The 27,233-nt window shown below is 39.4% G+C and overlaps 1 protein-coding gene across 4 annotated transcripts in view; it reads right to left on the bottom strand.

Moving 5' to 3' along the window:
- STXBP6 (syntaxin binding protein 6) overlaps positions 1 to 27,233 on the bottom strand; it is a 251,812-nt gene that overhangs the window by 166,673 nt on the left and 57,906 nt on the right. For 2 of the 4 annotated variants that reach the window (XM_009211329.2, XM_009211332.3), the window contains exon 2: positions 9,688 to 9,876. In XM_009211329.2, coding sequence (XP_009209593.1) covers positions 9,688 to 9,841 — 154 coding nt within the window. In that variant the 5' untranslated portion in view covers positions 9,842 to 9,876. Of the gene's footprint in view, positions 1 to 9,687; positions 9,877 to 15,938; positions 15,993 to 19,121; positions 19,152 to 27,233 lie in introns of those variants that run through there. The other 2 variants (XM_009211330.3, XM_009211331.3) reach the window with 2 other exon arrangements.

Genomic DNA, 27,233 nt, shown 5'->3' with positions numbered 1-27,233 from the left:
TCACCATAAGTCAGTCTTCTGCCTACCCTGTGTTCTTCTATAGCTGGGGTTGGGAATTCTCACAGGGCGCAATAGGTGCCTCTGACTATAGTTTACTGACAAAAGCCTCACTACCACACACAGTAAGGTGCACTAACTTCTCAAAGTGTTAATCTCGAAAATCAGCCAAAGAATGCATCTATGTGGCTTAAAACAGTGCCTTCTTGGTAGGCTGCTATTTAGGATGTCTGCCAGGTACACAGTGGCTTGCCAGCCACATGCCAGAAGGAGAGCTGTCTTAGTTTGCAATCTCCCTAACCACCACTTGCTCTACCTTTGCAATTAGTCAAAACTAATCATAACGCACATAAGTGAGTGAGTTGTGAAACTCCTGTTCTTAACAGTGGGCTGTGTGGTGGGAGAGCACACAGATGGAGTTTCCTTTTTAAATGAAATATTTGGCACTAGCCTCTGTTAAGAGTTTTCCCTTGTTTCCATCTGGTTTTAGTATTGGAAGGCATACATGAGAGAATAGAAAAAGAAAACTCTGTTGGCGTGCTAAACCACTAGAAAAGCTGAAGTCACTGACAGCACATCCTCTAAATCCTCAGAGATTAGCACACTCTGCTCAAGGAATGTTGTCACATTGTTTTTAAGAGGGGAGAGTTCTGTTCTCCAGATCTAGCCCCGTCTTGGGGGAAAAAAAGAATGACAGTGTGTCTACTTTGGAGTCAGATGGACCCAGGCATGAGTCAGCACCCTCATTGTTTAGCCACCTGACCCTAGCCAGTGCATCTACCAGCATTAAACCTCAGGTATTTCATCTGTAAAGTAGAAATAACAAGAGAAGGCTGTTGTGAGGATTAAATGAGATGATACCCCATTGAATGCTTACTTATCTATTTTTGAACTTTCCTAATCACAAGGTTTTAGGAAAGACAAATGTTATTATCACTGGTTTTCACAGGAAGAGATCTAGAACCACGAAGGAAACTCTAAAAAAAAATTTCAGGCATCTATTTTTTTTGCTACACAATGGAAGAAAACAAATTCATATGTGGCAGTGTCCCTGCCAGGAGCCTCTCCAAATTTCCCCGGGGGGTTCATCTGCTAAGAGTCAAATATATCTACTAACAGTGCCACTGTAATATGTGAATTTCTTAACAGTCCAGTTGTTGGTATACAGGAATGTTACCACCCAGCCAAAACCAACCAAAGCCTAAACCTGTAGGAGGCCAGAGTAATACCGAGACATGATTATAACTAAAGCCGCATGAAAGGGTAAGAAAAGGCGTTTGGTTTGGCAAGTCTTTTCTCACACAATCCCTACACCTACAAGAGAACAAGAGCACAGCACAGTGGATGAGGAAGTAGGCTCTAGAATCAAACCTGGGTTCAAGTCCTTGTTTTGTCACTCGCTAGCTGAGGATCTTGGGCAAGCTAACTTGCCTCTTTATGCTCAGTTTCCTCATCTACAAAATAAGAACTATTATCTACCTCATAGCACTGTTACAAGGATTAAAGGAGTTAACATATGGAAAGGGTACAGAATATGTCTGAACTCAATAAATACCACAACTACTATTATTATTACTATTACTAATCCCAAAGCAGGCTGATGCCACCCTGACTGTACGAGCACTGAAGCATGTGATGGGCCATGGCAGGTGCTGCCCTGCAGGTCATTTAAAATTATACCTGGTGGCCAAACCTACTGAACTAGAAAATGTTTCAGAGGAAAATCCCCTCCTTTTCAATTCATGTAACCAATGGTTATTGTTTTATAAATGCTTTAATCAAATATGTCTGTGCACATATCCTAGAAGAGCCAAATGCTCAATAAATGGTATAACAAAGGATACTGCATTTTTATAAAATTAAAAAGGATGTAAGAAAACTCACAATCAAGGCACTGAAAATAACTTTGGTTTTTTATTGCCTTGCCTTGTAGAGTTAAAGTTTTATAGCTGGATGTACACATCAAATCTCTACAGTAAAGAGACAAAAGGCTTACCCTGATATATATTCCAATGTAGGAAAGTCTATTAATCAATAACCTCAGAAATGAGATAGAATGACACTGTGGAGGCCAAAAGTGTGCCACGTCTCTATCAATTGTGAAGAGTCAGAAAGGAATCTACTATTTAAAACACAGTCCTCTCCACCACACCCCTCCCAAGTGAATCAGAAGAAATGAGGTGCTGTGGCAGTTGCACATGGCCATAGGTCAGGGATCAGGTAGATGTCTGACTCTGCCACTTCCAAAATGGTGACCCCAGGAGATCATGACCTCTGATGAACACTGGTTCCTTGATCTGTGAAATGAGGAACATACCACCCAATAAACAGGGATGCCGCAGGGATTAACTGGAATTAAATAATATGATATGCATAAGATGAATACTTTTTACTTTTATATAAATTTTTAAAAACTTCTTAATTTCAGTAATATTCACTATTTATATTTTATATATATAAAATTATTGTAGTTGATTTGCATTTCCTCTTTCACTGCTAATACCCTGGTGTGCCTCTGACTTCAGTGTGAATTTCTTCATTTGTCCTGAGTAAAAACTCTTGAAAAGTCAACTTACCACTGTTGAATAAACCATTTCTACCAAGGTCAAATTTCATCTGCCTTGTCTCTTCTCTCTCTTCTAATATTTATAGACTTTGAGATGAGAACCGGTCTGAATTAGAAAGTAAATAAAGAGAGTTTCTCTCCTATGCCAGATCACTGACAATTAAATTTGGTTACCCTAATTCCAGTAACAACCCGTAAAGAATTTTCTCAAATGCTCATAAATGTTTAAGTGTTGATATTAACTACCTGGATTCTTCTCTACATGACATGCATGAAATAAGAATGAAATTTGGTATAAAACTTCCATGAGGGTTCAGATCCCTAGAATCTCAGAACCCACAATAAACCTGAATCTAACTACTCTGAATTTTTCAACTGAATAAACTAAGCCCAGAAAAATCAGATGTTTGACCATGGCCAGACAAGAAGAAAGAAATTAAAGAAGTTTTTAATAAAATTGAGTACCAAAAATAGATCATTACGTCAGATATCCCAATAAGACAACCCAGAGTATACCTTCCCAAAACAGTAAAACTTCTCTACCTTAGCTTCAGAAGTTCTTGCATAACACTTTCAAAATACAGATTAGCTTCCCCACAAGCCCCCCGTGCTGCATTAGAACCAGGCCATCTGTCCTTTGAGAAATTCTAGAGGGTATTATAAGGAACACCTAGGGCTGCCAATCACTGAGATAAAGGGCAGTACTGGCAGGTTCCATGCTCCTAATACATGTCATTACCTGTCATGGGTATCTATTTACATAAATTATTTCATCAAAAAGCATTCAGAACTTTTTCCTGAAGAAAATTTTGCTCTCCCTACAAATCTAAAACCATTTTGAAAAGATTAAGATTTTCTGTTTCAACAAAACATGTAGAAGAATGTACTAATCACAAAAATTAAAGCTCCCACATGCTCCCTCTCTGGGGATGAGTAGCAGCCAAGGGAAGATTTTTACCCATTTATGGATATAAAGGGTAGCATCATATATTACACACACATAATTAAAACAGGATCCAGAAAATAGATTTTAAACCTGAAATTACAGAATGTTTGGTAGGTAACTGATGTCTAATAACAAACTGCTTTTAACTTAGCATATTTCTAGTTTAGCTTTATAGACCCATATTATCATGGACAACTGACTATAGAAATTGTGGGTAGGGCTTACTTTACACTTTGAATGTGTTAACAGTTCTAAGTTACAAATAAAGTCTACACTATAATCAGGTACGTAGTAAACAAAAAACTCAAATAGCATCTTCCATTAAGCATCTATTGTGTCTCTATCAAGCAATATGCCAGGTGCTATAAGGAATTTATCATTAACAAAATTTACCATTGACCAGTCTTTGAGCAACCTAATCCACATGAGTAAGCAAGAATGAAAAGACAGCACAAAATAAAGATTTTGTATATAGACAGACCATACAGATGCAAGCATAGGTTTAGATGATACACAGCTGCTTCTATCAGAACGTTCAAAAAGGCCACTGGGATAACCTCCCATGCCTATAAAGTAAAGGGTTAGTTTCCACCCACCTGAGGAGGTGCACGGAGATAAGGAGGTTAATATTTCCCACTAGTGACTCTGTAAAAGTGTTTTTAAAGTAATCAACTTTGGCTGGACGTGGTGGCTCACACCTGTAATCCCAGAACTTTGGGAGGCTAGGGTGGGTGGATGGCCTGAGGTCAGGAGTTAGAGACCAGCCTGGTCAACATGGTGAAAGGCCATCTCTACTAAAAATACAAAATTAGTCGGGTACAGTGGCGTTAGCCTGTAATCCCAGCTACTCAGGAGGCTGAGGCAGGAGAATTGCTTGAACCCAGGAGATGGAGGTTGCAGTGAGCTGAGATCGCACCACTGCACTCCAGCCTGGGCAACAGAGCGAGATTCCGTCTCAAAAAAAAAAAAAAAATCAATTTCATTGAAATATATTTACATATAATAAAATACACCCATTTTAAGTGTGCAGCCTGATGAGCTGTCAAAAATGTATACACCTATGTAATCAACATCGCAATCAACAAACAGAACACCTAACGCCACTGCGAAAAATCGCCTCAGGCCCCTTCTCAGTCAATCCTGCCACTACATCTTACTCTTGTCTGTTCTAGAATGTCATATAAATGGAATCACATAGTATATTGATGCTTCTGTCTGTTTTTTTTTTCCCCACAACATAATGCTTTTGAGATTCATCCATGTTGCTACATATATTGGTAGTTCATTTCTTTTTACTGCAAGGTAGTATTCCACTGCAAAAATGTAAAATAATTTATTTATGCGTTTAAATATGTAGATGGATATTTGAGTTATTTCTGGGTTTTGGTTATTATGAATGAGACTGTTATGAATATTTGTGTACAAGTCTTTACGTGGATGTATGTTTTTATTTCTTCTCTTGAGTATATGCCTAGTAATGGGGTGCATGTTTGACTTTACAAAAAACTGCCAAGTTGTTTGCTAAAGCAGTCATATCATTTTTACATTCTCATCAGCAAAGTATGAGAGCTCAAATTGCTTCACATGTTTGTTAACACTTGGTATTGTCAGTATTTTTAATTTTAGTCATTGCTGAAAAGAAAAAGCAGAAACCAATGCTTTAAGAATGTTAATCACAGAGGCATCTCAGTACATAAGCATTTGTACATATAATTCGAGAAGTCAATCAATCCGTGACTCCAGTGAGAAACACTCAAATCCTATCCCAAGACACCATAAAGAACTGGAGAGATTCTTTTTCTCCTTCTATAATTAAACCTAAATAAACTAAGAAAGATCATCTTATTTATCCCACTCCAGTACCTTTTTTGGATACCTCCAAAGGATATTTAAACCACTCTGAAAACAGTAAGTCTTATGATCACAGACCTCTAACTCTGATCATAAACTGTATTAGATATTGGGAAAAAATTCACACAAAGAAAAGTTAGTAAAAGACATTGGATATATATGAAACACCCATGTCTAGATACATATTTTGGCAAGCTTTTAAAGTAGTGATACTTCTCCCTTTTTTAAAATTTAATGCTTCATGCTGTTTGAAGAATGTTTAAAAATTATTTGCAGACATTGTCCTAATTTGGACAAAGTTTGCCAGTTCAAAATGGATTGCTGGATTTCATCAACCAAACCACAATAGTTGAAGGGCCTGGCCTCCCAGAAGGCGTAGGTAGTTCACACTAATAGCAGGAAGAAGACTGTCATTCCAGGGCTTGGCTTTCACTTCACAGACTCCTATGAGAGCTGAGCTACAAAGAGGTCATCCCTACCTCGACTGAATAGAATAGGAGAAATTCAAAATCCTGCTTAGTCTTTTAATGAACCTGCCATTTCCTCTGCCTGGAATGCCCTCTCACCCACACAATCCTCTTTTCAAAACCAGTGAAGCCCTGCTTTTCTCGAAATTCTTGGTTCTCCCAACCAGGACAAATTCTCTGCATACATGCGTTCGCATCATTGTATTTTTTTAAATCTTTCACAGTTTATAACTATGTTTATTTTAGTGACAGATTAATGTCTATTGCTGCTTGCCCACCAAATGAGGTAAGCTGCACGAATTCTTTTCATAGCGGTACCCACAGAAGCTAGAATGCTTGGCACAGAAAAGTTCTTAATAAATATTTGACTAATTGCTAATTAAAACATTACCTTATCAGGGATGTAACTGATATGCTTCTAAGCTTTGCACAAGTTAAAAAATAAAGGTGGCTGCTTCTTTGTCACTTACAAGAAGAATCAAATTGCAAAAATCTTGGGTGTCAAAGTTGCCTGCCCTTCTCCTGCCCCAGTTTCCACTATACTATCTGCTTCAGTGTCAGATCTACTGTATCAATCTGTCCTCTCAAGATACAAAACCATGAAAAGACTGAAGAACAAAAGATTTTCCTCCATTAGAATGCAACAAAAAAGCAATTCTCACAGTTTTGGACTTTAAACCTGAAGGTCTTGGTAATTTGTAAAGGAAATACGGTTATTCCTTAAGTCCCAGGTCATTATCTTCTATGGCAGGGGAAATGAAATGGTTATGCTATTTCACTGAGATGAGGTTGTTAGAGTCCCTATATCACTCTTGGAGGCTTCATGATCAGAATTAGGCAGACAACAGCATATGCCTAAAATGCAAACAACTATTCGTCAATTATACATATGTACTGGGCAAAATTCAAGTGGCTTCTAGACCATCTACCTTTCTTTCAACTACTCATCTACAAGAAATCTCAATGAAATATTGAGAAAATGAGCTTAACAAAATTAGAATCACTAGGTGTCTATACTAGGCCAATGTTCAGCCCAGCCCAAATGCAAATCAATATTTATTTAAGTGTATTCTATTCATTGTTTGTGTAAGCAGAACTCTGGAATCTGAATTTAAGAATATGAAAATAATTAAGACCTAGGCTGGGCATGGTGGCTCACGCATAATCCCAGCACTTTCAGAGGCCAAGGGGAAATGACTGTTTGGAGCTGGGAGTTTGAGACCAGCCTGGGCAATATGACAAGACCCCACTGCCACAAAAACGACAAAAATGGTGGTTCATCCCTGCAATCCCAGCACTTTGGGAGGGCTAAGTAGGAGGATTGCTTGAGCCCAGGAGTTCGAGACCAGCCTAGGCAACAGAGAACTCATCTTCACAAAAAACACAAAAATCAGCTGGGCACAGTGTTGTGTGCCTGCAGTCCCAGCTCTCAGGAGGCTGAGGCAGGAGGATCGATTGAACCCAAGGAGGTCAAGGCTGCAGTGGGCCATGGCTGTGCTACTGCACTCCAGCCTGGGCAACAGAGTGAGACCCTGTCTCAAAACAAAACAAAACAAAACAAAACAAAACACACTTGAATTTCATTAATAAAACTCTAGGAAGGTATTAGGTGAGGCTACTTCTTTCTTCCACTTAGTCATTAGATATTAATTGAGGTCCTAGAATATGCCAGGCACTGCTTAGCACACTGAAGAAATACAAATATCTTCTAACAATAACCACGTTTTTAAAATTAACCTAATCCTTATTTTTAATAAACAGAAACCAATGTTTCAAGGTCAATTCTCTCACATTCATTTAAATAAAAGCTTTCTTCCTTTTTTTTTTTTTTTGAAAGAAGAGTCTCACTCTATCACCCAGGCTGGAGTGCAGTGGTGTGATCTTGGCTCATTGCAACCTCTGCCTCCTGGGTTCAAGTGATTCTCCCGTCTCAGCCGTCTGAGTAGTTGGGATTATAGGTGGACATCACCATGTCTGGCTAATTTTTGTGTTTTTAATAGAGACAGGGTTTTACTATGTTGGCCAGGCTGGTCTCGAACTCCTGGCCTCAGATGATCCTCCTGCCTTGGCCTCCCAAAGTGCATTTATAGGCGTGAGCTACCACGCCTGGCCCATTGAAAAATAATTCTTACCAAAGTGTTATGCTCTTACTTCATTTTTTTTTGTTTGTTTGATTACACTTTATGTTCTAGGGTACATGTGCAAAATGTGCAGGTGTGTTACATATGTATACATGTGCCATGTTGGTGTGCTGCACCCATTAACTCGTCATTTACATTAGGTATGTCTCCTAATGCTATCCCTCCCCCCTTCCCCCACCCCACAACAAGCCCCGCTGTGTGATGTTCCCCTTCCTGTGTCCAAGTGTTCTCATTGTTCAATTCCTACCTATGAGTGAGAACATGCGGTGTTTGGTTTTCTGTTCTTGCGATAGTTTGCTGAGAATGATGGTTTCCGGCTGCATCCATGTCCCTACAAAGGACATTAACTCATCCTTTTTTATGGCTGCATAGTATTCCATGGTGTATATGTGCCACAGTTTCTTAATCCAATCTGTCATTGACGGACATTTAGGTTGGTTCTAGGTCTTTGCTATTGTGAACAGTGCCGCAATAAACATATGTGTGCTTACTTCGTCTTAATCTAAGACACGATCTTAGAAATTTACATGTTCTTTCTGGTAAAAAGTTACTTTTCACTTTGGGAGGCTGAGACGGGCGGATCACGAGGTCAGGAGATCGAGACCATCCTGGCTAACACGGTGAAACCCCGTCTCTACTAAAAAATACAAAAAAACTAGCCGGGCGAGGTGGTGGGCGCCTGTAGTCCCAGCTACTCGGGAGGCTAAGGCAGGAGAATGGCGTAAACCTGGGAGGCAGAGCTTGCAGTGAGCTGAGATCCGGCCACTGCACTCCAGCCTGGGCGACAGAGCGAGACTCTGTCTCAGAAAAAGAAAAGAAAAGTTACTTTTACCCTAAAATAAATTCTGATAAATGATCAAAGGTTTAATTTTTTAGAAAGCTAGAAAGGGGTCCAAAAAAGTAAAGTTTGATTCCCAAAACTACAATTGAAGGAAATTTTTTTACAAAGGTAAACTAAAGTAAGCTTAAATCTCCCATCACTCCATACAAGAAATATTATCAGAAATATCATAAATGCCCCAGGTGTTTAGATTAGCATCACCCATAACTCCATGAAAAATTTATCCAAATTTTATCTCAACAATCTTAATACGAATCCATCGTAAATTCCACAGATCTCCTATAATCACAAACAGAAAGAGAAAAAAAAAAAAAACCCAACAAGATTCTAAGCTTAATAAAACAGATGCCTCTTCCCGACAAGGCAATGGCTGTCAGGCAAAGCAATGACTTGTGAACTGAATCGACCTTATCACATTCCACAAAGTGCCAATATTTATCTTAAGACAAGTGATTACTGATTATTGGCAACTGTCTAGAAAAACAAAGCTAATGAAAGTCAAGCTGTGAGTAATGACAATTATCCAGATACCAGGAACTGTTCTAAAAAGAGAATTCCAGAGGATAGCCCATTCTCTGTCAGTGTCTCAGTGAAGGCAAGTATGGACAAACAAGTCTGTGAAACATTTTACAAAAGCTCTTAATGAACTGGAAAATACATCCGAATTGAACTTCACTACCTTTCCAATACATGGCAACCTCAGAAACAGAGGTGTCACCAGTAAACAGGAAGACCAGAGAAACAGGGAAAAGCAGCAAGAGAGTGCAGATACCTACAAAACCTTTTACAGACCTGAATGTAAACCTCCTGGATACCTCAGAATTAACTGTTTTAAAATAGAAGTTATTTTAATAATATTAATATCTGGTTCTCATTACCTGACAGGCAGATATAAGTTAAATATTCGCCTTGACCTCCAGTTGCCAAGAAAGGAATCTTTTTCTTTGTCCTCCTCTTGACTTGGACAGCTCCCAGCATCCTTTCATCAAGAGGCGCAAAAATTTCCTTGCTGATAGCAGATTTGGCACTCATTGTAGAACAAGCGAGTACAGCACGCAGTGAATCTTCTAAAGAAGCAAAAGAAAGGAAAGTTGGAATTGACAACATTGTAAGGGCTCATACAAGAATCAGCAGCCAGTGAATTTGCAGGTGAAGTAATTTTCAATTTGCAGTTTAATCTCATACTTGCTTGAAATGTATTATAGAAACATTAATAAGCAAGGTCTTCATACTTGCAATAACTATGAAAAAATACAAACAAAAATGGGGTACTTATTCTCCAAAAATGTCAAACACAATATGAGATGAGTAGTACAAACTGGGATCTGGAAAGTTTGTTAATTACTACCCCAACTGCACCTCCCTCTAACTGGCAAGGAGCACCCACTCTATTCCTATTCTGTAAGGAACATGATTTCACAATTCCAGATGACAAGTCTTTCCACTATCCAACAGTCCTTAGCGTCAAGAAATTCTTTATGCCCCTTCAAAACCTCCTTTAATGTAAATCCATTTCCCTAATTCCATTCATAATGGAAATAATTATATCATCTTCTACACAATAACTATACATGCAACAGAAGACCATTAAATTAATACCCTTCTTCTGCCTTTGATCACGCTAAGTAATGAATTCTTATTTATTAGCTTCTTCCAATGGGTCCTACTTTGCAGTGCTCCTCTGCATCTAGTTACCATGCTCTGTACCCTTGACAAACACTCCACATTTTCCTTCAGCCAAAATGGATACAAAATTCTAAAAACATATCTGACTAATGCCAAGTAGTTTGGAAATGTTACCCTGCAGCTCCCACATGTTATGCTCCTCTGGTTAACTGGCAGTGGATGCCCAATAATTAAGAAAATAAAGCAGTATGATGCTGACTCACAGTGAGTTCCCCCCCAAAACATACAAATGCATAGCCCCCATGTTATATTTAGTTTTCTAAAAGTTGTACTTCACCAATGGTCTTAACTCTGCTTATTAATATCTATTATGTTCAAGGTCAATCTGAAATATTAAGCCTGTCATCCAAAAAGATTCAACAGCAACTTGAGTAAACTTTCTCTATTCTATCATCCTAGTCATAAATAGTCTGTGCCTTAACCATGAATAGGTATTTGTTCAGGCAATTCAACAAATCAAAATTAAAGGCACAGAGAGGGCCCATGGGTTGGACATGCAGAGTATCAGAGATCCTGCATATGGATCAATAGCATAGCTATCTACAGTAACAGAAGCTCAAAGAGTTGATCAGACTGCTGTAAAATTGAGCCAGCTGGTTACAAAAATGCCTGCTATGTGCCACTTCTATGATTAGTATTAGAGATACATGAAATAATTAAGATATGGTCCCATTTCTCCAGGAATTGACTGCTAACTACATCAGAGGTTTCACTTAAATCCAGATAATTTATGGTAAAAGATCATGCGACCATCCTTCCCAATGCAAGATTCATAAATGTTACCCACACAGCTGTTTACCTGTAACCTGTTCACATCTATAACCTCCTGGTAGGAAAGAGATACATTAAAAAAGAACATCTTTCTAGTCAAAGGAATTCTCCTAGTTTTTATTCTGTAACAGAGTAGGTTTTCTTAGTGACACAGAATACCTATCTATGCATACACAAAGAATATGTATCTAGATATCCTAGAAATTATAGATCTAATACTCACATCTACTTGTGCTCTAATCCCAACATTTTATCATCACCACCAGGTTCTTCATGCTGGCCAAGAACAAAATGACAACAGTGAAGGAGGACCTGTTTTTCAATATGCTGATCACTAGCTGATATGCTATGATTTCCAACAAGTTGGTAACAGAATTTCCTAATTTACCCCATGACTTTCCTAGGCAAGGTGTTATAATTTATCAGTGACTATTTATTTTTTTTAAGAAAGAAACACATACTGGTGATCTTCCAGCTCCAAGGCCACTTGCCTCTTACTATTTGGGTACAGGTGAAAAAGAAAGCCAGCAGTAGCACAGTGGCTTCAAACCATTTGATAAGCAATGTAGAAAGCAAGCAAAGTCCTGAGCTGACTGGGCACTCTTTTTTTTTTTTTTTTTTTTGAGGCAGAGTCTTGCGCTGTCACCCAGGCTGGAGTGCAGTGGTGCAATCTCGACTCACTGTAACCTCCACTTCCCAGGTTCAATCGATTTTACTGCCTCAGCCTCCCCAGTAGCTGTGATTACAGACGTCTACCACCACGCCCAGTTTTTTTTGTTTGTTTGTTTGTTTTTTGTATTTTTAGTAGAGACAGGGTTTCACCATGTTGGCCAGGCTGGTCTCGAACACCTGATCTCAAGTGATCCACCCGCTTTGGCCTCCCAAAGTGCTAGGATTACAGGCGTGAGCCACCGCGCCCGGTCTCATCAGGTATTCTCGGACCAGCGTCTTCCCAGTTGTCATGGCTTTTGCTTTTTCATCTCAGGCTCACAGTTTTCTAAAACTGCAGTTAAAAGAAAAAGAAAGCTATCATTTTATCATATAAAATCTGTCAGAAAAAGGAAAGAAAGAGATATGTGGTTTACCAAGCTTAGGAAACCCTGTTCTTTTTAAAAACTGGTGAGAAATAGAAATGACCTTCTATTGTTTTTTATACTGATATTCAGTGACCAAGAACAAAAAAGAAAGAGAGAATAGATAAAGCCAGTAACTTCTTCACAGAGCACAAGTTTTAGAATCAAACTAATTCAGGTTCAAATTTGAGCTCCAACACCTAAGACTTACGTGATTTCTGGGTAAACCTCTTAAAATTATAGACCCTTAGTTTGTTAACTACAACCTAGAGATGTCTTCACCTACCTTCTGGAACTAAAGAATTAAATGAAACAATACATGCAGAACACTTATTCTGTTGCCTGAATAATTAAAAAATGCTTAAAAATGAAATATTTTTATTAATTCTCCTACTATGATATGAAAAGATAAAATCCCTCTGAACTTGTAGAAATTGAGTAAATGTAGCCATCTATACCAAAAGTATTTGTAAAAGTGAAACCCAACTTTATTTACAAATCCTCACCTTTCTCACCCATCAGTATGAGACCCTCCACATATGGATAAACAGTCTCTTATAGGGATGATTTTGCACTAAGTATCACAAGGATGAGGAATTTATAGGCGTCACTCTTTAGGACACTTGCTAGGAGATTATCAGACTCATTCTATGTGAAATTATCAAAAGTTTTTATTCGGGGTAATGACACTAACAGGCCACTGTGGAGCACACATGTATACATGTTTTTAATTTCACCCTGGGAATGGCAATGTGCAGCAGATTAGATGGAAAAGAATCAGAAAGTAAAAGGGGTACCGTTATAGCTTCATAGCAATAACTTCTGAGTATCCCAAATCTGATTGTACATCTGAATTCAGCATGGAGAGCTTTTCAAAAATGCAGACTCCTGGGTCCTTCCTTTATACCCACCAAATTAGAATCGTGAGATCTGTATTTTAAACAACTCTAACTGGTTCTCATGCAACCATGCATGCATGAGATCTAATTTAAATGCTGTGAGCCTAGAGAGGAGCTAAAACTTAGACCAGAAAGGTAGTGATGGGAATGGAAAGGATGAATCATTTCAGGAGAGAATATAGGAAGACAATGCACAGGATTTTTTTTTTTCTCCATTTGAGCAGCTTTATCAGGCCTTATGTCTTAGTGTTGGTAAATCAATGTCCATCCCAAGGCTGAGAACCCATTGAAAGAAAGTAACATGAATATAACAGCAATGGTACACCAATGACCACTAGTTACTCCAACCTATATCACCCCATGGAAGCCTTTTCTTTTCCTGCTTCTACAGGGTATAATTACAAAATTTTCCATCCAAGAAACCAACCTACAATATGATTTGCAAGTCAAAGCAGCTGGTTCCCATAAGTGTTAGCTGTAAAAACTAATCACAGTTAGTTCTGATCTTCTCACTTTGTGCCATCTCATCCATACATACCACTCTTGTTAATGCATGGCTACTGTAGTGTGATGCCTTTCCACTGCCCAAGTAACTAGGAAATAAGACCATCCTTTAGGTTAGGAGTTGTGAATTCAAATGACCTCAGAGATCAGGTAGATGAAGCACATAAGTAAAGGGGAATAGGCATAAGATGCTTTTGTATTCCAATATCAACATTTTTGGTTTCCAGTGGAACTGGTATTTGTCTTCTGTGATCAGGAGACCAACAGGAGTAGTAGAAACTGCAGCAAATTAAAAACCTCCATTGTTAAGGCATTCATTATCATGCAGGTGGTTCTAGGGCAGTATAGTCTACAGCCCTTAAATATTTTTCATGTGAGAAGAAAGAACCTCTTCTGGTAAGGCAACAGTGCCATCTATTTAGCTTAATACTGTTAGATAGTTGATCTAACCTCATTAACTTCTCTGTTCTGATTCCATGTTTAACATGCAATCCTCTGACCATGTTTTGGCTTTGTGGCTGTGCCACACAAGTATTCTAGACTATGTGACCATTATACTTCCAATTGTAAATGAGTAACCGAGAATTTTAGACATCAGTCTCATAAGCTAGCTAATGTGTCTCAGCACTAAGGCAGATGAAGTCAGCATGCTGATTACAAGTTTCAGAGTCTCTGAAATTAAGAACCAAGATAATGTCACCCTGGAAGACTTTTGGGGGAAAATCAGCTAGTCTGTCCTACTTCAAGGGAACTTCAGTTTGGTGAACCCAAATAAGTTAGAAATAAGATTCTCTAAAACTAGACTTCTTTGCATTACCACTTTGTTTTTGAAATTCTACAAATTCAATTTTAACTCCCACCTATAATGTGATGACACGAATCATGCATCCAACTCAGAGTGCCTTTCTGGCTTTAAACCCATATACCTAGCTGTAGACTGATCATTTCCACTGAGAGCTAACCTAGACCCTTCCTTCTCCCTTAATCCTTTCAAATCCTGATAACGAACAAATCACCAAATCCTGTGGATTTGATTTAATATTTCTAGACTAGCTTTTCTTCATTCTCGCTTCCTCTACCTTAGTTTGGGTCTTCACCATCCCAGGCCTGAATAATTTTGATGCTTCCTCTAAAGGACTCCAGTACTGCTCTTACTTTACCACAATCAGCCCTCTGCACTGTCCAATGTCATATTCCAAAGGATGAATATGATTCAAGCTTAACTGTACTTAACCATTTCTTCTCCATGCCTCAGCTATTGACAAAGAAACACAATAACCTCAACAAGGAAAAAGCCAATGTTGTAAATGTTAAAACCTAAATAGAGAAATGTTAAATTATTTCCCTTAAAAACCACAATATATACATACTAAATGCTACAAGACACATGTTATTATATATCACTAAACCTAGAAATCTAAAAATGGTAATTTTGCTCCAAAGTTCAAAAACTTCAACAGGTAATCAGAAAATATACAAGCTCTTATGCGAAGAAAATCAATTTTATTTTTTCTGATGTCATATATTAAGATCAAGGAGATAATTTGAGGCCAATTTAGCCCCTTTAAAAGTGTTTAATTTAGAAGGAGTTACCGATTTTTAACAAAATGTTTACCTAGATAATGTTTCTCTTTGATAAGACAGTTCTCAAGTTGAAAGCTTTAGTCTCTTCATGGTGTGTAAACATGTGAATAAACAATAAATTAGACAAAAATTTTAGTTTACCAACCAGTTTTCCCATGTAATTCAACTACTACTCTTAACTAATAGTTCTTATAAGTAGATTCTAAAACGGAAGTCAGACATGCTACTAGAATAGACAGGCAACTTTAATCTGGTGATAACATCTGAAATCTTAGAAGTGCAATCACTTCAAGTTCAATCACCCTTTATTGTTACAAACAACAAGGGCTATTGGATGGGCTTGCCATGGTGAGAAACCAGATGGGAACAGCAGACCAAAAACCCATATTTAAGGCTTCACAAGTTTTACAAAATTAGGGTAAAATCAATAGACATTCAGCAAATCCTCTAACAACATACTTAAAGGAGCCAGAAATTTCTAAACATGAAAAATCATGGGAATATGAATAAAAGCTAAAAACATTATCTGTTCTGCTATAAAAATAATTGAAGATAGGAAAAAAAAAAATCTTAAAGTAGAAACTCCAAACAAAGACTACACATCAACATCACCTGGGTGCCCAGCTCCTGCTCACAGAGATTCAGGGGGTCTGGGGCCAGGGCCTGCAACTTGTTTTCTGAATGACTTCTTCAGTTTATTCTGCTATACAACCAGGTCCAGAGCCACTGTCTTTGGGTTTTCCCCCTGTATGTAATGAATTATTTATAAAATAAATAAAAAGACCCCAGGAACAAGTATACATGGCAAATATTTTGTAAAGTCCTAGTAATGAATCATTGAAGTTTACATAGCACTTCATGATTTACGAAGTATTTCTACATCTAATCCCAAATGTGTAATCAAGAGAGCCACTAAATATATCTTCCAAAGTTTGCTTCAAAACTGTAAATTAGATTCTTCAGATATGTATGTGAGTTTTTGTTTGTTTGTTTGTTTCTTGAGGCAGAGTCTCACTCTATTGCCCAGGCTGGGGTGCAGTGGCACCATCTTGGCTCACCGCAACCTCTGTCTGCCGGGTTCAAGCAATTCTCCTGCCTCAGCCTCCTGAGTAGCTGAAATTAAAGGTGTATGTCACCACGCCTGGCTAATTTTTGTATTTTAGTAGAGATGGGGTTTCACCATGTTGGCCAGGCTGGTTTCCAACTCCTGACCTCAAGTGATCCACCGCCTCAGCCTCCCAAAGTGCTGGGATTACAGGTGCGCGCCCAGCCCAGATACATGTTTTTATGAAGGGTAAACTATGTCATTTTTAACCCACCCGATTGGTTTAAGGATTATGAGGAAGTGTTATAATTCCTCTGCAACAGAGATTAATATGAGTTGAAACCTTTTGAGCCAGCAATTCTACCATTAGAAAAAATGGTGTGAGAATGCACACACCATGTGTTACAAATCCATGCTTACCTCAGATTCATTTTTAAGAAAAAATCATTATAAACAACCTAAATACCCATCAATCTTCATTGGTTAAATACAGTATAGCCCATCCACCTAACAGAACATTACACATCCTTTTAAAATTGTGGCACAGACCTATAGATATTGACTCGGAAAAATTGCCAAGAAATAATACAGAATGAAAACAAGGAGGTTATAAAACAGAAAATGAATCCATGAATTTGCAATTTTACATGTATATTTACATGCATAAAGATCTGTCTGGAAAATAGTTTGCCAAAACATTAATATGATTATCTCTGGATTTTGAAACAAGGAAACAGGTCAGAGATTCTGCAGGGCAGTATTCTTACTCCACTAAAATCTCAGTGGAGTGCTCCTTGAACATTGTGGTTTTAAGGCACATTCTTTCCAACAAACCTGGAAGACATATCAAAATACATTTTATTGAGAACCAATTATAAGTTGGCCGTATTCTCTTTTCAACTCTAGTCCAGGCATAGTGTTGAGAACCCCAAAGTAAATTAGTAAACTCCCACCCTCAAAAAGCTGTGAGGGAGGCGAGCAAATGCTGTGAATAATTACAAGGCTTGGAAGAGAATTTTGTAGGAAGAAAATGGTACGCTTCTGTCCAGTTGCAGCTCAGTGCTGGAGCCTTCAACCCGGTGAAGGGAGCACCAGCTGCGCGTTAGCCTGCGCTTGCTCTCTTACATGAGTAACTCTGGAACAATGTAAAAACATCACAACCATACACAACAGCCCTGGTCATACTGTTTAATTCTTTAAGGAAGGAAATGAGGTATTGCTTTTCTGCCATCAGACTGTCAAACACTATGAGACCCGACTGGTTTTCTTTTCCCTGTATATACTAACTCTCCCTCTGTAAGAGACATTATGTTCACAGGATTCTCTGAGCCCATGACTCATGTCTACTTCAACTATAAATCTAGACTATTTTCATCTCCTCTGTCCTTGTTTATATGTTCAGTATACACATTCTTCTTGTAAGTTTGATATCCAAAGAACCCTGACTATAAGATCTGTGTTTACACAAGTTTATTTACGTTGTGGGTGCACTTTTTAACCTTCTTGTCAATTACTACATCCTAACTTTCACAAATGATATGATAAAGCCAAAAAATACCACCACCACCAAAAGTTACATAGGATATGTCATTTGGAGGATTTACTGAGGTAAGACGAAGATTTCATAAGGATCACTCATTCCAAGGGATTCTATTAATAGGATCTCCACATTCACAAGTTTAAATTCCAAGGACCAGTTAAGCCAGTTCTACAGTATCCATGTACTCTTTCTACAGTAATGGGTAGAAATAAAGAATCATAGTGAAGGCCAGGCTGGAGTACACTCATTGGTATATTATGGATTATGACAAGATTATCAATCTAAAACATAGAACAAACCTTGAAAAGTGAATTGAACCACATCAAAAAAGGAAGGTAGTAAGAGAAAAAAATATAAAAGAGCTCAACTTTTTGACATTCCCCAATTTTTACTGAGCAATCATGTCATTGTGGTATCCAACAACTAGTTGGCAAACTAAGAAAACGATATGTTGACTTGAGAACATCACTGATAGCAGACAGCATTGGAAATAGCCAAATCTATTCCAACCATGTTCGAATACAGGCAAAAGCCACATAAAGATTGACTTAACATGAAAATAAACATTTTAATTATCTGCTATTCTGCACTACCTGCTGAATTAGTTTGTTTCTTTTGCTTACACTGAAGAAAAGACAGAAGGAAAAAGCTCTAAACCCATATATGAAAGGAAGTAAAAAGTTTAGGTAGTAGGTCAGATGTTTTCCCCTTAGGGAAGGGTATGATTGATAACAGAAATTGCAGATTAAAACAAAACAAAACAAAACAAAAAGATCTATCTGCCACTAAAAATAAACAAACAGAAACATAAACTCTCCAGCAAGCATAACATGAGCTTTTTATATCAGGTATTTGTTGACTCAAGCTTTAGGTAAATTCTAAGTTTTCTAGATTTAAGCTAATTCTATTTTGGAATAGATTTAAAATATAACAGTAAAAAAATAATGAGCCTTTAAAGAAAACTCCATTTTTTAAGAGTTTGAAACCTATAAAAACCTAAAATATAGTTGAAACAAGTTTGTGTGCTTTCTAAAATTTTTTAAATCAGAGCAAAACTTCTTTAAAATATTCTCTAAATCAAACATCAATTCTGAAATATTCCTTATTTGTTGGGAGGTCGAGGTCAAGAGATCGAGATCCTCCTGGCCAACATGGTGAAACCCCGTCTCTACTAAAAATACAAAAATTAGCTGGGTGTGGTGGCACGCACCTGTAGTCCCAGCTACTTGGGAAGCTGAGGCAGGAGAATCGCTTGAAACCGAGAGGCAGAGGTTGCAGTGAGCTGAGATCTTGTGACTGCACTCCAACCTGGCGACAGAGCGAGACTCTGTGTTAAAAAAACACAAAAACAAAAACAAAGAAACCAAAGAAAAAAAAAAAGAAATATTCCTTATTTGAATCGCTGATTTGGAGAATATCACCACTTTACAATTTCTTGGAAGAGCTTGAGTGAGTTTTCTGTAATTGATGTATCATAAGTGTTATACTCCAATATGACGTCTTCACAGCAGCGAGGGGCACAGAAGCAATGTGACACTCTGAGGGGATATTTTACACATACCTACTTTGTTTAAAAGGCAAGACATTGTGCCCTTCAATGCCTCAATTTCCAAATGAAATTTCCAGCAGGTTTATGAACACTTCTGATCTCATTAAGGATCTGGCCAAGAACTGTAATTCCAACTTTAATTGATCTCCCCCAGGGTCAACTTCATGAATTTGTGCCAGTGCAGTACAATCTGAATGGTGATAGAAAGGCTCCCTTCTCAGCCTCCAAAAGCACTTTCCCCATCTGTCAGCTACCTCAAATTCTGACACAAGAGATGTATATACTTAGATATGTGACTTTGGCATTCAAAATTCCTTATTAATATGCTTATACTCTGGGTGGAGAGACTTTTACAGATGAGGAAACTAAAGCTCCGTGGTTAAGTAAATTGTCCTATATCACACAGCTCAAGGGCAGAGCAGGGACTTAAACCTAAGATACATGACTACAGAAGCCTTTGCTCTTCCTTACTATCTCATATTGAAGAAATGAGAAAAGTATGGAAAGGTGAGGCTGGAATGCATTCTAGGTAAAACAAGACAAATTCAACTGCTTTGCACTTTTGCCTCTGATTGGCCACACTTTCTGGTGTACAAGATATTGTTATCAGCCCAGCCCAGCAGCTACAAAGATAACAAATCAAGCTGTAGTTTGAAGTCATTCTTTCTGGATATCTGTTCATCTCGTGTGTGCATATCATGCTGTTTCATTGGCAAAGGAGTCACATAGCCTTATTAGGATAGAGCTTGTTTTGATTCTACAAATGAAACCGGGAGCTGACATTAGCAGAGAGATTCTGCAACAGATCTCTACCTCCAAAAAGGGGACAATGTCCATGGAAACCTCATCACAGCTGCTCACCACCATCGTTTCGAGACCAGCAGTTTGCAACAGGAGTCAACTCTTGAGATCTTGGATGGCTGCCACAAGGCAGTTTTATGAGCCTTGCAGGCTATTTTCCAAACCGGAAAAGGCTTAAATATAAAGGGCACATATTTCAAAGGTTTCTGCTGATTCTCAAGGGAAGTCCTCTTCCACTTCCTTTGCTGTATTACCCCCACTCTGGCATTTCAAAAGCACAATTTGGACCCTCCCTGTTACCTCTCTGCTCCCACTTTTTCTGGCCGTTCCATCTTTTGCCGACAGTGCTTCAAAGGAACCTTAGCTTCTCCAGCAGTAATGCCTTGAGTTTCACCAATTTCAAAGGTTCCGCAAGGGGAATTTCATCATTTTACTTTATTGAGAAGGATCTCAGCAAGACGTTCACAAATAAGCTAACCAACCACATTACTTGACACCCTTTTGGGCCTTACCCACCAGCAGCTTACACTTCAGTTAAAAAGTGTGGGCACAGCAGAAATGTGGCATTCTAAAGCTTAAAAGTTTAATGCCTGGAAGTGATCCTAGTGATGGTCTATCTCATCCAATTATCTCACTTAACACATAAGGAAACTGAAGTCCAGAGGGTGATTCTGAAGTCACATAACAAGAGTAGCAAAACGAATATTAGGGTTAAACGTTGCTCTCGACTTCACTGCAATGCTCTTTTTAAGTAAAAAGCAGAGAAACATGAAACATGAAATGATAATGTAAAATATTAGAGCAGTGCTGAATTTGTGGAAGGTGAGAACAGGTGGTGTGTTGGGGGAACGATGAGAACAGAGAAAGAGAAAACATGATTAATCACAGTGGGGACTCTTCAGATTAAATTTTTTTTCTTGGGAATTGGCCTGAAATTAAGTGCTGAACTAGAAAACCTCTAGCCCATAGAGTTCTAAACCTTGACTCTTGGGTATCACCTTTTTCCCTTTGAATTTTCACAGCTTGTTTTCTCCTTTGGCGATTGAGGCCAAAAGCAATGATGGTCTGCCCAAGCGGAACAGCCCAGGATAGTCCAAGAAGCACAGAGTAACTCTGGCCAAGCTCCAACCCACAGGCCTCTGTGTTGACTCCAACTGAGCCTCTCCTACAGTCTCCAGGCTCTGAGCCACTGGCAGGAGAATACACCCTGGGCTAAGTCACATGTACATTCTCGGTTTGGGAATCAATGTGCTGGTGTTGGTGGTCTCCTGAAAGCACACACTAACCACACCATGAGCCTGGATTAGCTGTTGACAAGGTTTCTCACTACCTATTCCAGGCCCTGGTAAACAACAGGGTGGGAAAATAGGAATCTGTCTAGCCCGGTTCTTGTCTTTGGAACTGCACCCTTCAGCCGCAGCACAAAAACACCACCAGGTGCCTGCAATCTGTAATCAGTGCTCTATTAAAACACTCTCAGAAACACTGGAATTATCCTGATTTCCACACACAGCTGCGCAAGGTCCTGTTGGGTAACTGGAGAGTCTTTACAGGTTCACTTAAGCTATAAACTAGAATGCCTTGGTTAGGACTGAGCACATTCAACAGTGAAATCTCCATGTGAGTGGAATGGGTGGATAGGTGGTCATCTCTATTCTATGTCTTGGGATGTAACAAAATAACCTACAAATCCAGGTCAGACTCAAGGTCCACATGCAAATTCAGACTCTGCTCTATTCAATCAATTCCTCTGTCATTCAATGTCAACCCCTTTTTAATCAGCATATTCAAGAAAATAACTAACTTCTGACCTAACTAGCTGCGCAGTGTTTGATAGGAAAGAAAAAAAAAATCTATCAATTGAATACTACCCTAATATGAACTCAATTAACACTACTGCAAGCTTAATGGTACCCACATTAACACATTACAAAGACATTCAAACAAATGTGATCAGGATCACCATCCAAAAGCTGGAGGCCAAGATACAGGGGTCACTTCTCACCTGACCCGACCTGACAGATGTTGGATGGTGACAAGAAGTTTACATCTGTCATCACAGGACCTAGGTCTGAGCCTGTCTTTGCTTTTACTCAATGAATAATACTTGGGCAAAAATCCTACATCTCTGAGACCTGCATCTTCACCTTTAAAGTAGGATAGTATCACCCACTTCCTAGGACTGTTGTGAAGAATGAAGGAGGTTATGAAAGTCAGCTCCCTGGGTCCAACTGCTCCCACTTGGGGTGCCCTAATCCTTGAACAGCAGACAAGCAAATCAGCATGTCAGCTTCTTATTAGCAAAAGCATGTTCATCACAGAGTATTTTACAAAGCCTTTCCTCAAGTGCCATCCTATTTCATCTGCCACACTTCTGAGGGAGGTATGATTGTCTCTCCTGACACATAACGAGAAGGAATGAGTCTTCCTTCTCCAATCCCATCTCATTTCCATTGCTACCCTCTGCCAACCTGGGCTCTGTGCAGGGATGGAGATCACAGACAAATCAGATATATTCAAAGAAAAAATTGTCTTGTTGAGGAGAAAGACAAGGAAAACAGGCAACCAACTAGACTACATTAAGAATCTGAAGTTGCTGCTTCACAGCAGCAGAAGGGACAAGTACTGTTTAATCCTTTAGAGGCTGGTGATCAGGAGATACTTACTCTATTAAGTCTACCCTTGAAATGTAATTAAAAAAATTAATTAAGTCTACCTGCATGGATTACGCAGGTAGATCCACTTCAAGAAAAAGCCATGCAACATTTCAATAAGCTGTTAGCTCTGTGTAAGTGACCTAGAACATATGCCTGCTCCAGCCTCTGCTTCCACCTGGGTTCTGTGCAATGGGTGTGCCCTGAATTGCTTCAGCTGACAGAGACAGCCTCCAATCTAAGGTGGAAAGCAGAGAATACTCTGCAGGGAACCATTTCTGCACAGAACTTGAACCCTTGCAGAAGAGCAAGAAAAAATAAACGGTCATGGAGACACAACAGGAAAGAGGTGTCTGAGGCAAACAGGTACTCTTCAAACGTCCATTTGGTACTAAGTGTTCTTGAAGTGGGAGAAGTAGGCAGAAAACTACTTTAAAAATGTTCATCCCCACCTATGTAGAGAAGTTCACTGAAGTGGGAAGGAACAGGCCTGAGGTTACAAAAGGAAAGTTTTGCAAGTATAAGTTTTCTTGACTCATGTATATTTCTAAAAATATGTATTTCAGGTAAAACATATTTCCAGTTTCTGTTGAAAACTGGGAAGACCTGGCAACATTAGGCCCGCACCCCCCACCATCTCTACAACCTCCAAATCACCAGACCCCACTACTCCCTATTCCACCATCCAAACTGAGGCTGCCTCTCAGGTAACCATCCTCCAGGTTGTTCTGTTTTTCTAATAACTGGCCTGTTTACTAATTCATTACTGTCTGGCTACTGAGGATACAGAAGCTGGTGTAGATACTAAATTAATTAGCATGACTGGGAAAGTTGTAAGAATATATTTTCAGGAAGTTAAAGCACAGTTTAAAAATAAAAAAGTACTGCCCAATGGGGCAATAAAGCAGAGCTCAAGAAAACATCACAGCGATTTGGGGAAACTGAACTAAGGGCATCAAAATAAACAAAAAACAAGTCATATATTCATATCACATAGTCATCTTAGAATTTTATAAACACTTCATATTCTATCCCTCTCCCAATATGCCAGCTGCTCTGATAAAGTGCCACAAAGCAGGCCCTGAAGAAACAAATACAAAGAATGTGAAATGCGTCTTCGTGGGGAGGGGGATGGCAGTATGGTATACACCTAATGTATAAAGGTGAGGACTGTCTTCATGCTTAATTAAGATCCTCCAATGAATCTATTTCCCAGCATCTGGCCTCAGAATGCCAGCAAGGAGGCTGCCCATCACCAGTATGGGCTGTTCTACTAGACAGAGCATATGTTGAGCCAGTGATCTAGGTATGATGTGTCTTTCTCACAGACAGACTGGGAGGTGGAGCCTTCTCACCTTTTTTAAATGAGTATTAAGACAGTCCTCACCTTTATACATTAAGCATGTACCGTGGTTACATGTGCCATGTAGTCTATGAGTTGCAGAATGGTTCAAATGGATCATGACAGAACTAGAATTGTGACAGAGATCATTGAGAATTGTGGCTTCAGACGGAGATGATGCTTTTTAAATGGTCCCACAGTCAGCAAGAGCTGACTATGACTTTGGACACTTCCTGTTGGGGAAAGGTTAAGTGAATATGTGGTTTTACCTATAAGGATTAGCTTACATTAGAAGAGGAGATCCTTAGGACTGTGTGTAGGAAATGAGTTACGAGCCAGGGCGGGGAAGGGTCATGCCTCAGAATGTCTTGCTTCTCACCACTTTGTGCTTCTGAAGGAAGCTTCCAACTTCCTGATCTTATGCACCACATGGGTATGCCTCCCTGTTCCAAGCTGAGTGGGATGGGGAGAGTTGAGAAAGGCTGGACTTAGGAAGAATCAATCCGGCTACAATATGACCTTGCTTGAAAAGATAAGCTGCGCAGCACACGGTGGCTCACACCTGTAGTCCTAGCACTTTGGGAGGCCGAGGTGAGTAGATCACCTGAGGTCAGGAGTTTGAGTAACATGGCAAAACCCCATCTCTAGTAAAAATACAAAATTAGCCGGATGTGATGGTGCGTGCCTGTAATCCCAGCTACTCAGGAAGCTGAGGCAGGAGAATTGCTTGAACCTGGGAGGCGGAGGTTGCAGTGAGTAGAGATCACGCCATTGCAATCCAGCCTGGACACGAGTGAAACTCTGACTCAAAAAGAAAAAAAAAGAAAGAAAGAAAAGAAAACGTAAGCTAGGCCAATTAGATCCTGAAAGAAAACAGAGCAATTAGTTGTGGGAGCTGAAGCTTTAAGGTCAATTATGCAGAAAGAGGCTGAGAGAAGAAGGCCGATCACATACAAGAAAATGCCAAAGAAAATTGGTCTGTCTGTAGATTGAGGAAAGGGTGATGCAGATATGCAGAGAGAAGAGGAGGGAAAGAGAGGAAGAAACAGAGAGGGGACAGGGAGCAGGAAGGTAGGGGGGAGGATGGAGGAGAGAGGAGAGGAGGAGAGAGCAGAGAAAGAGAAGCAAGGAGAGAGAACATGAGAAAGGAGGAGAGAAAAAGGAGAGAGTAGGGGGAGAGAGAAAGAAGAGAGAAGAGAGAGGAGAGCAGAGAGAGGACAGAGGAGAGGCAGCAGAGAGAGAGGAGAGGAAAGCAGAGAGGAGGAAGAGAGAGGAGAAGGAGATGAGTGAGAGAAGGAGGAGGAAGAGAAAGAGGAGGAGAAGAGCAGAGAGAGAAGAGGAGGAGGAGGAGGAGGAGAGAGGAGAAAAGGAAGCACCCAGAACTTCCGCTTATCTAGTCATCCCCCCTTCCAGTTCATACGCAGGCTTATGAAAAACTCTTCTTTTCCTAAAGTAATTGGAATGACCTGCTGTTACTTGCAACCAAAAGAATCAACAAAAGCAACGAATATTGGCAAAAAATTAAAATCTGCAAGTATTTGTCTTACTTTCTTTATTCATACGGTAGGCCTAACAGCTGCCCCAATCAGTTTATACAGGTCATTGAGAGAATGCAGATTAATGTGAATGTGTAATTTGATGTTGTTAAGGGGTATGGATAGTAAAATGACAGCCAATTCAGAGTCTTAAATACACAGAGAACTTTCATTGCCTGTTAGATGCTCAGTTCACTGAGCTTTTATCATCCCCAAGAGCAACATAAATACAGTCAAAAGACATATTAATGCAAGATGACTTTTATATTTTACATAAGGGGAAAATCAACCAATTCAACGTTATGATTCCCACAAATTCAAACCACACTAAATATGTCATCTAACAAAAGAAGAAAGAAAATGAAAGAATGCCTAGAAGACAAACTTTGGTGACAGATAAGTACATCTCTCAGAACCGCCTTTTCTCCATGACTACACAGCCTCGAGGGCTTGCTTCTCACACAGGAATTCTGACTAGAGAACTGGTAGATGCCCCACCAAGCCTCACAGCCCCTACATCCATTTCCAGTTCGCATGTGGCAATATGGAACCCAGACTCCTGGTGGCCCTCCTCCTAATATGATCATTCTCCTTCCTGCTGCTTCTCCCGGGCTGGGCTAGGTGCCACTCTTTTGCCCAACATTCCAACAGCTTTATCACTGTGGCAAGCACATTGCAGGGAACTATAAGATTCTGCTTCTTGGTCTGTTTTTCCAACCAGATTCTGAGCTACTGAAGAAAACCCAGCACTTAGCACAATAGCTAGGAAATAGCTCCACATCACAAAGCTGAAGAAGCATGTCTTCAATGCACAGATCCATCTTCCCCATCTTGTTCCACTTTCCTGGCTCTAGCCTTTCCTTTTAAAGGTACTACTTAGTCCCATAGTCACACTGAAAGAGAATACCACAAGTACCCATGATCTTTGCTTTCCCTTGGCTCTGCTACCTCCTTACCACAAACAAGACCATGACCAATGCTGTCAAGGCACAGTCTACACTCCACATCTTCCCTAAATATCCCAAACAAATCTGAAGAAAAAATAAGGGGGTGGGGGTGGGGAAAGGTCAAAGACACAATCTTACCAGCTGACATAAAACACCTAATGCAGGATCATAATCCAGGGGTCAGCAAATATAAAGGACCACTTAGTAAACATTTTAAGCTTTGCAGACCACAGTTGGTACAGCTACTCAACTCTGCTGTGACAGTGTGAAAGCTGTCATAGACAAGACATAAATGAATGGACATCACTGTGTTCTAGCAAAATTTTGTTTATAAAAACAAGTGGCTGACCCACAAGCTGGAGTTTGCTGACCCTTGATTAATGTAATGCAATAAGCACCAATCAAGAATATATGTATGTGCAAAACATCAATGCTAGCTGCTGAGGCATATACAGCACAGCATCCCAGCCCTACCTGATACTAAAGGAGAATCA

The sequence above is a fragment of the Papio anubis genome, chromosome 7 (genome assembly GCF_008728515.1).
Source record: "Papio anubis isolate 15944 chromosome 7, Panubis1.0, whole genome shotgun sequence".
Taxonomy (NCBI): Eukaryota; Metazoa; Chordata; class Mammalia; order Primates; family Cercopithecidae; genus Papio; species Papio anubis.
This window is presented reverse-complemented; position numbering and strand designations above follow the sequence as displayed.